General features: G+C 40.1%; 1 protein-coding gene across 2 annotated transcripts in view; it reads left to right on the forward strand.

Annotated features, from left to right (window-relative positions):
- The window catches only part of LOC134187787 (NBAS subunit of NRZ tethering complex-like), a 46,840-nt gene extending 37,980 nt beyond the window's left edge, over positions 1-8,860 (forward strand). For both annotated transcript variants that reach the window (XM_062655941.1, XM_062655942.1), the window contains exons 50-65: positions 237-353; positions 417-477; positions 1,225-1,340; positions 3,795-3,887; positions 3,953-4,063; positions 4,120-4,229; positions 4,395-4,494; positions 4,558-4,614; positions 4,674-4,825; positions 4,895-4,972; positions 5,257-5,365; positions 5,579-5,662; positions 5,781-5,914; positions 5,976-6,078; positions 6,144-6,266; positions 8,449-8,860. In XM_062655941.1, coding sequence (XP_062511925.1) covers positions 237-353; positions 417-477; positions 1,225-1,340; positions 3,795-3,887; positions 3,953-4,063; positions 4,120-4,229; positions 4,395-4,494; positions 4,558-4,614; positions 4,674-4,825; positions 4,895-4,972; positions 5,257-5,365; positions 5,579-5,662; positions 5,781-5,914; positions 5,976-6,078; positions 6,144-6,266; positions 8,449-8,790 — 1,890 coding nt within the window. In that variant the 3' untranslated portion in view covers positions 8,791-8,860. The remainder of the gene's footprint in view (positions 1-236; positions 354-416; positions 478-1,224; positions 1,341-3,794; positions 3,888-3,952; positions 4,064-4,119; positions 4,230-4,394; positions 4,495-4,557; positions 4,615-4,673; positions 4,826-4,894; positions 4,973-5,256; positions 5,366-5,578; positions 5,663-5,780; positions 5,915-5,975; positions 6,079-6,143; positions 6,267-8,448) is intronic.
- Positions 8,861-10,297: the final 1,437 nt, after the last annotated feature.

Below are 10,297 nucleotides of genomic sequence, written 5' to 3' on the forward strand. Positions count from 1 at the left end.
ATCATAATGCATTTACTGTATTTTGTTTCTAAAGCTTCTTGTTATTTTGTGTATGATATTTCATCTCAAATGACCAGAGGTTGTTGCATATTTGAAGCAACTGGAAAATCAATTTTATTCTTGTTGTCTTTTATATTTATGAGTAGATTTCAAAAACTCATTAATTTTTTTGCATAGTAATTTGAAGAAAACTGTTCACTTTTTGATTTTGTTGTAATCATTTAAATATATTTTAGTTTGCAGATTGCCTGCATGCAGAAATTTATTCTGAATTGCCGGGTTCAAATCTCAACAGACTACTTTGTTATTATTCGCTCTTGGTACAGTGTGTTAAACTTGGAGCAGAAGATGAGGTAAAGCAAGTCTTGTGCTTGTTGCGTACGTCGTTGGTGATAAAAGTTGTATTTTATGTACAGAGCCCTGTGTGTATAGACTCTCATATTAAATTACTGAAAAAGCTTAAACAAGCTGCGTCTGGTGTGTTTCACATGTTTATAACACACACACACACACACACACACACACACACACACACACACACACACACACACACACACACACACACACACACACACACACACATGGACAAATGTTAAGCCCTTCACGTCTTTTGACATCGACCTTGAGATCAGTTGCGGAGATAGCTCCCCTGCCTCTAGAGCCAGGGCCTCCATGTGCTATGTGGAGTCTTGGGGTCAGCGCTACAATCCACCTGGAGCTTGGTCGGAGTCATCCAGGGGCACTGACAATGGCGCAGCTCTGGGACTGGACACCAAGGCTCACACGTACCCGTCTGCTGCAGGATGTTACTGCCAAGCCAGCGGTCTTGTCCACCCCAGGTACTCATTTATACTCCTGAGTCAAGAGAAGCAAGTGTGGGTAAGTTGCTTGCTCAAGGAAACTGCGACAGTGTCGCCTCCACCAGGATCGAACCTTCAACCCTCATCATGGAATACAAGATCCCGGATGTCATCACAAATGCTCTATAATCTGCTCCACCATGACACACACACACACACACACACACACACACACACACACACACACACACACACACACACACACACGCACACACACGCGCGCACACACACACACACACACACACACACACACACACACACACACACATGCACACACACACACACACACACACACACACACACACACACACACACACACACATGCATGCACACACACACACAGTAAAATGTGGTATATTTTTAGGTCTTGACTACAAGATGCTGATGTGTGGCTATGACGTTGAGGAAGTTCTCCGCCCAGTTCTTACCAATAGCAATGTACATGTGTTTGCAAAGACATCAAATAGTATTCCAGTTCAAGTATGACTATTTGACTGTCTACCTTTGTTTATGCTTCCTTTCTTAGCTTTATTTGTGGCTTTGTTTGTATGTTTGTGCTTGTGTATTTATTTGTTTATGTCTATTTGTTTTGTTGTCTGCTTGTCTTGTATGTTTGCTTGGCTGTATGTCTGGTTTTCTCGATGCGACTATTATGTATTTGTAAACAATGGTATAGCGGATGTTGGTTAATTAACTCAAGGCGTGCATGTGGTATGGTTATCATAGTGTGTCAGTAGATGGACAAATGGATGGCCAATTGGAATGCAGTGCATGTGCTCATTGTTATCGCTGGTGTTAATTGGTGTGCCAAAACTGTCCGCCTGGCACTCTATGTAGTCGTGCATGTGTTTGATGCATGTGAAGTAGCTGTTCCGTGTTGTCTATTAGCTGAGGGTTTAGCACTTTAGTGCTTCTTCGTTATTTATGTTTCAAAGGGAGTTGTAAGCATTCAGTAAGCAATAAATGAGTGCACTTTTATGCCATCCACCACTCATTTACTCTTGAGAAAGATGCTTTAATAACAAAGTGGAATGCCTTAAAATTGTGGCAGGAACTAGCATATTATTCCTTGATTTGGACAGCTAGTAATTTTGTTTGGGTGCTTAAACTCTTTTGCATTACTGAATTATTTTGAGGTCATTTAAAGCTGATTAAGTAGTACTCTGCTTCTCTGCTGCACTTGTCTGAGTGTTCTAATGAGTAATTTCACCGTGAAACTGTGTAGATAGTTCCTCTATGTATGTTTCTCTTCTGGTTTGTACTAAAGCAACTACTCTGTCCATGAATTCAGAGGTGGGAAGGCATAAACGGTTATTAAAGGTGGCATGATTTCCGTGATGATGCACGTTGTGAGAGACTGCAAGATTACGGTGACATTTAGATCATACACGTGTAATCAAGCTAGATATGTGTGTCTTATAGTGATGTACAAATTATCTAGCCTCGTCCATAGACTCTCTTGCGCTAGTCTTGTCTGGTGCCCGTATGACAATTCCAATTCCAATTTCAATTTTCATACGGGCACCGGACAAGACTAGCACAAGAGTCTGGGGACAAGGCTACAAATGATCTGATGGTACCCATAATTTGTTTGGTCTTGCAACACAGATTGAGTTCAATGAGTTGCACAGTAACTTTTAATTAATTTAGTTAGAAATGAACAATAGGACAAACTGCATTGGTGCCTCAATGCATCAATTTGCTATGTCATTATCTGAATTCAGATGAAGTACTCTCGGATCTGAACTGACAAAATTCCAACGCAAGCTGACAATGTTAGAAGTTGGATTGATGGAGACTGGTGGATCACATGTCTATAAAGTCGAAAGTTTGTTCTTTGCCAGCCAAAGATGCAACCGTTTCGCTGTTTCTAGCCGTAAAGTCTGAAGTTAGCGTTTTCTTATTCCATTTAGCATTTTGTATCTTGCTAATAAGTTATGATTTCACAACAGCATCAAAGTGTGTGACTCTCTTGATCTGTCTGTACATCTGAGACACACATACAGACAGATCGACAGACAGTTACACACTCTGATGTTGTTGCTAGAATATTAGGGTGTTGCAGTGTGGAAAATAGGGAATTATTTTGGCTCGGACTGTCTCCACCTAGGTAGGACATTCTTGTATGGTGTTACATGCATAACTAAGTGCCTCACCTACTGCAGCCATTTTGCATGAAATTTTTGAAACCAACTTCCAAGGTAGAAATGGCGTTAAAGGCAGCTGAGGTTTTCTCTGGATAAAGCATGCTAGGAGGCACCTAAGTTCATGAAATTAACAGTTACACCATTGGAAAGGCCATCACGTGCAAAGAAGCAAGGTTTACACTATCATATATGCATACCAATGGATGTTTTGTCCAAACACATCCCAACACAGGTGGAGTATTTGGTCGGACAAACAACACATTTGGTGGGACATTGTCTTATGCCCTACCGTTATTTTTCACACTGGTGTTGGTTTGCCTGTCTCTATGTATATTTTCCACAGAAGAGCAGTAAAATACATGGTTTTCAGCAATACTCTACATAGGCGTAGGAAGTTTTTAGGTCAGGAGACCAAACATTCTATTCTTTTACAACTCTTTTGCATTTGGAAGTAACGCAGTGAGTCAGAAAAATTATTTGGAGACCAAGGCTCCTTTGGCCCTCACGAGTTTTTCTACGTCTATGCTCTACAGTGCAATCTAATGTAGATGAAACACAGAAAAGCAATGTTTATTACAACTTGATAAAGCAGATTACAGTGTACTGCAATAATGCTCATCTGTCTGTTTACGGGTTTGTCTCTTTGTCTGTCTAAACCTTCTGTCTGTCTGTGTATTTGTCTGTCTGTTTGTGTATGTTGTTGTCTGTCTGCCTGCTAGTTGATGTCTTCCTTTTTCAGCCTGTTTATTCATTCTGTGTACCGTTGTCTCAATGTTGATCACATTAGGGCTCCTATCTAACACCAAGTGGAGTGTTCTTGATTTACTGCAAAAAGCTGTTTTGGGAAGGAGATGGCAAGGAATCAGATGAATCCAAAGCAGTAACAGAGCCATTTAGTTTACTGATATTCAGTACTGCAAAAGCAACAAGTTATGTACTTTTTAGTCACATTGGGTTCATAGATATGAAATTTGTCAAGAATTTTCCCAGCGCCTCACTGCAATTGACTTCAAGAAGCTTCTTGATGACATTGTCTGTAGCCAGCAAGCAACTCAGGTACAAGCTCATAGAAAGTGTTTTCAATCATAGTAGTTGCAGTTTGTTGTTCTCAGTTGCCTCTTATAACTCGCATGGATGTCGTGAGACGAGCCATCAAGTTTAGCAAATCGCAGGCATCAGGAAAACGAAAAATTACAGGCAAAGACATTGAGGATGACAAAGGGTGTGTGTGTGTGTGTGTGTGTGTGTGTGTGTGTGTGTGTGTGTGTGTGTGTGTGTGTGTGTGTGTGTGTGTGTGTGTGTGTGTGTGTGTGTGTGTGTGTGTGTGTGTGTTCATGTGTGCACTTGCGTGCATTTGTGTTTGTATTTGTATGTACACATATTACAGTATATCATATCAAGAAATAGCAGATCAACTGACTACCATTCTCACTCACCTCCAGTCACTGGAAGATCCATTACTTCACCACTGGATGACTTCGGACAAAGTCAGTGTTGGCTCAAATGTTTTAATACATAATAAATTGCTAATATTGTCATCAACTTTTTAGGAAGAGTTTCGAGGATATGCAATACAGTACGACCTGACTGCTGCTGACAGAGACAGGGTAACTATGTCCATATACAGTAATATGCATTGCTTTTAATTATTTGTTATACTCTGTAGCTGCGTCTGCTTCTTGAATCGATGTTGTGCAATGGAGAATCGCCGGAAACAATAGTGCAGTTGTTGCAGCTTGCAAACAGTGTGACCGATCATCAGTTGACAATACAAAGTATCCTGACATCAGCTGTTTCTGAGCTGCTGCAAATTTTAAGGTGATGACGAAATGACTGGGTAGGTCTTGACATCAGTGTGTGGTATAGATGCCTTGCTTTTACTTTTAGTTTACCGGATTATGGAAGTGAAGGATTAGATGAGCTTGCAAGTGTCATCCATACTGTGGCAACACACATCAAATCAGGGTACATCTTAGTTATCTTTGTAGCTTTAAAGTTGTTTTGTTTGTTATTGTGCTGTGGCGATTGATCAGCAGAAGCAAGTTGTGTGTGGTGTGGTGGTGGTGTGTGTGTGTGTGTGTGTGTGTGTGTGTGTGTGTGTGTGTGTGTGTGTGTGTGTGTGTGTCTGTGTGTGTGTGTGTCTGTGTGTGTGTGTGTGTGTGTGTGTCTGTGTGTGTGTGTCTGTGTGTCTGTGTGTGTGTTCATTTGTCATCAAAGTTGTCATCCCTTTCTTTGTTATTGTATTTTAGTGGGGAAATGTTGTCTCAGGAGTCTCTGGTTTCTCTTGTGCGTCCATTTTGTGCAAACGTTGACCTTCCTGTAGAGCCTCGAACAGCTGTCCTACAGCTACTGGAAAAAGTAAGTCATGAAGCAATCTGCAATGATTTCACTGCCAGATCTGGAGACTATTAAAAGACTAGATAGAAGAGCATTTGTCGCACAGACTGGCCATGTGGTAGTTATATTTGTAAGTCGAGGCTGAGAGTATTCTGTTGTAGCATGTCTGTTCATATAAATTGTTGTGTTTCATGTCTATTGTTTATCTTTTATCTTATTTCTCAAATTTTATAGAATTTCACACTCGGCAGTAAAGACTCATCACTACTTTTATTCTATCGTACAGAGGCAATTGTGTCAAGAGTGTGGAATCACACGGTATGGGAAATCGATTGATTTTTGGCACAGAATTATAACCACGTTTTGCTATTCTGCTCCATCTACGTTGTACGCTTCTCACTAACTCAACTATTAAATTCTATTTCTACTGTATTAGGTAACATTGCAATCAGTTGACACACTTGCAGCTCAAGCATCTCTGTTTGATGAGTTGCTAAGTTCAAGCAGTTCTTTAGAACATTTTCAAGGTCTTGTTCAACTCTTGTTGGTTTGGCCAACTCAACCTCAGCAGTATGCTTCACATTCTAAACTGCTTGAATGTCTGCCTGCCTGTCACGTACTGCTTTGGTAGTGCTGCTAGCCGTTTGCTCTCCTCGACCCTGAACTGTAATGATGAAGGAGCATCCCATGCTGTAGTTGCAATGAGGAAGAAACTTCATGGGGTGCATATTAAGGTGATGCTGATTAAATTACATGTAGCAGAATTTTTGCTGAATGTCCAATGTGTATGTTACTGCAGTGTGATCGTGATTTGTACTCTACTCTTTGTGAGAAAACTCTCAATTCAGCTATTTGCTATGCATTGGTGACTCCACACAGTGAATTACACGGCAGTGGAATTGAGATCCTTAAAACTCAAAATGTAAGTATCTGACTTACAGACAGACAGACAGGCAGAGACTGACTGCCAGTGTAGTGTGTTCCTCAAGTTTGGAGGGGCTGATAATCACAGTGGAAAGCTACGCCCTTTCCACTACACTTCCACAGCCTTTGCCAGAAAGTGTTCTAACATGTGATGGGCATGTGCTCTTCATGTGTCTCTGACTTCTTTCAACACTGGTTTCACCATATTGAAAATGATGATGTGTACGATCAAACAGATGGCCTGGGAACTTAGGGTGCATCTCCATTATGACCAAAACATGTTTTAAAGTTGTTTAAGCCTAAAGATGTTTAATTAAGATTCAGCTTCTCTCCAATAGTGTTAAACCTGTTTATTAAATGTAAACATGAACAGCTTTCACTAAGCAAGTTCAGAGGTAGTTTAGCTCAAGTGGTTTAGGTTTAATGTCACGTTGATGGTAACGCGGGTTGCACGAAAATGGATCTAATTTTTTGTGCATTTGCAGTGTATTTTCTTTTTCTCTGGAGGATACTTGAAAAGACAAAATCAGAAAACGGCGTAACATGTTACAGAGAGCGATTTCTGAGACATGTCAGACCACTGATGTTGCCCTTCTCTTGTGTGGTCAGACCTTCTTTCATCTTATGTGCCTTCTGTAAGCCGGAAGGTCTGGCCACACAAGACTATAATGTTCCATCTCTCACTATTGCTGTGCACTCCCAACGTGTGTCGTCTGACGCTTTCACCTACGATGCGCATCCTCTGACATAGCGGTACAATGAATTCCGACGATGCAACAAGTCCCGGATACTGACGTTGAGATCGAGGATAAAATGAGAAGTGGAGACGCTTCCTAGCTAAACATGTTTAGATTCTAAACACGTTTTACATTTAAAAGTGCAGCAAATGGAGTCATGACCTAGGGCATTTCTGCTTGACATGCCTATGAAGACTGGAGAGGATTTAGCCTTCTGAATAAGCTATATTATAGTTTTATGGGGATATCTCATCTGGCCAAGACTGCCCTTCACAGACTGAGCCCTAAGGAATGATAGACTTATATGGCATTCACACTAGCAACTTCAGAACAAGCTGGGCCAAATATATTTTCGTAAAGATTGTCATTTTACTTTACTGTACTAAAAAATTACTGAATTTTTTACTAAAAGGCCTCATTTTGATGCCAATTTTAGTCATCTAGATCAATTTCTATTATACCTGCCATGGTTGTAAAGTCTCTAATATAAACATGCATGGTAGTGCTGTGATCATCGTACACTCAAACCTCCGTAAGATCTGGACACTTACTCAGCACATATTCAGGTCTTGTGGCTGACGGTAAGCACTTTGGCAAAAAAACGCGCGTGTAACCAATGTAACTGTAGTACAAAATACACATGTACATTGCAGTGTGTACTGTACACACATGAACTGGTATGACATTCACCAAACCTTACATTAAAAATGGTCTGGGATTCCAAGGATATAAGGCACATTAGCTAGCTGTCTTCCAGACATTTCTAGAATCCAGACAGCGGCTGGTCCCATACTGTCCGGATTAGCAAGGTTTGAGTGTAATCTCAATTTGCATACAAGTGTTGAAACATCCAGGAGACAAAGAATAATACATTAATACAGATGGAGTTGACCCAAGTAGTTGCTTCCCCATGATGCAACAAATGGCATGTTCCCTTGGCTTTTCTAGGTGATGGAAACTGTTCTTGCATTCTGTTAGTGTTCTAGTAGTGAACAGTCATCAAGAGCGGCACGACATGGACTTTGCGAGATTTGGTCATGAAAGAGATAGAGAAAAACACTAAATTGTACACTGCCCAACTTTTGAAATGAGAGAACAGCTGCTAAAAAAGCTCTTCTCTCAGTTGCACTTTGTTGTTGCAAGCAGAGTGACTCTGCCAGTAACACACTTTTCAGTTGTGTGAACCATGCAAATATGTATGCAAACTGTTACGTGGCTGTCGAATCTGAACCAATGACTCCTGGCAATTATGGATATCGGCACGACAGTGTGTCTGGCCTTTTACACTAAACCTTAGCAGAAACATTGCAACCTGACATATAATTATGCACAAGCAGACACACATATGCAAGGCTCCACTTACATCTAGTGATACGAGGAATTTATCTTTCATTATCATAAATACATTTATCATATGTGAGCTATACGAGTCTTGTGTGTTAGGACATCGAGGAGAGTGACGAGTTGCTTGAGTTACTTCTGATTCGAAGACAAGCCGTGTCTCTTGTATCAACACGTTACTATGATGCTTTCATCAAATATGTGCTGGCACACCAGAAATCTCCAGCTGAAGGTGTCTATCTTGAACATTTAGAAGAGGCGGCACATGTAACAGATAAATCAACTAATGTCAGTTCTCGAGTCAGTGATGTTGTTCATCAGTTATATGAGGCTGGCTTATGGGGACATGCAGGGTCTTTGCTGTTAGCATCACAAGACATTCACCCTCTGTTGAGAACTATGGATTCTGCTATGCATGCACTGACTAGTACATTTGGGAAATGACAATATTCTCACTTGTTTACCATCTAAGTTTGATTACAATCACTGCAGTGAGGTGCATGAGTTCATATCATATCAGTGAATATGAGGTACAGTGTAGCTTGGCATTTTGGTAGGCATGGCTTACAACTAACGAAATGTGGACCACAATGCAAAGTTGGCATGCAGTAAGCTAGTTTTTGACTCTTTTGTATAGTACTACTCAGTGTCTCAACATCTCAGATTTTATCTCAACGGGGCAAAGCAAATTAAGGCATGATGCCATGTATTGTTTGCTACTTCTGCACGTTAGCATAGATGCCTAATAAAAGCCTCCTGTCATATGTAATCTACTATTTACTAAACATCATCTATACAGTCTGGAGCTCTTCACATTGCCTAACTAAAGGCAAAAAAGACTCAGCGGCATGTCAGTATTCCAAATGTGATACAGCACATGTGTACACATGCCAAGATTGGCAATTAGCCGATGATGATGATGATGATGATGATGATGATGATGATGATGAGCAGAGGACACATAAAGCCTGGGGTGTGACACCATAAAGATAGGTGTTCATTTTCTGCAACAGGTAAGCCAGATGACTCATACGAGTTGCACTAACCCAGAAAAAAACCGTATATAAATAACCCTTGATTCCAAATCACTGTACTACCAAGATGTTGAATGTTTGGTACAGCACAATCTTGCCTAATATTATATATAAATGTAAAACCTACACCATGAAACAATGCAAAAGGTAAAACATAAAATAAAATGGACAAATAGTTAAGCCATTCAAATGTACTATATCTGAAGATAGCTTCCCACTGCCTAGTAGAGTTTGTTCATCCCCAGTCAAAGAGCAGGCACTCGTTTCTACTCCTGAGTCAAGAGAGACAATTCTGTGTGAGTTCCTTGCCCAATGAAAGCGTTCATCCCAGAACCTGTGACCTGAAAGTCCCGGATGTTTCCACATCTCTCCATGTGTGACTCTCAATGCTTGAGCTACAAACACCAGTAACCACACAAAGGTACATGCAAGTGATACTACACCAAGTGTTATTTATTGACAATTATTAACTTATCAAACAAACTAGTACATTGTATGCAAAGCATGCTTCCTCTCCCTATAATATTACAAATGTTTTTCGTGAGGTTAATTTTTTGTAATTTCTCACCTGCAGATATTATGCAATCTTAATTTGCAATTTCTAATACATTTTACTCTTTCATAAGTACAGTAGTATATGTTTTAACTTTGCAAAATTTAATTTTGTGATTTCTTAAAATTTAGAAATAAGAAATCGCAAATCACAAATCTAAAATACTGCATACATTTTGATCCTACGATACCATTCCAGTATTGTGTTGCTACAGCCTCACAAACTATCTTAAAAAATTGTTAATTAGTAGTGGAAAGGTAGAGTTCTCAACAATACATGTACTGTAGCTTGCTTCCGGCACTTTTAAAATTGTAAGTAACCCATACATAGTACAATTATATCTTCAATAGGCTGCCTGAACAGC

The sequence above is a fragment of the Corticium candelabrum genome, chromosome 12 (assembly GCF_963422355.1).
Source record: "Corticium candelabrum chromosome 12, ooCorCand1.1, whole genome shotgun sequence".
Lineage (NCBI taxonomy): Eukaryota > Metazoa > Porifera > Homoscleromorpha > Homosclerophorida > Plakinidae > Corticium > Corticium candelabrum.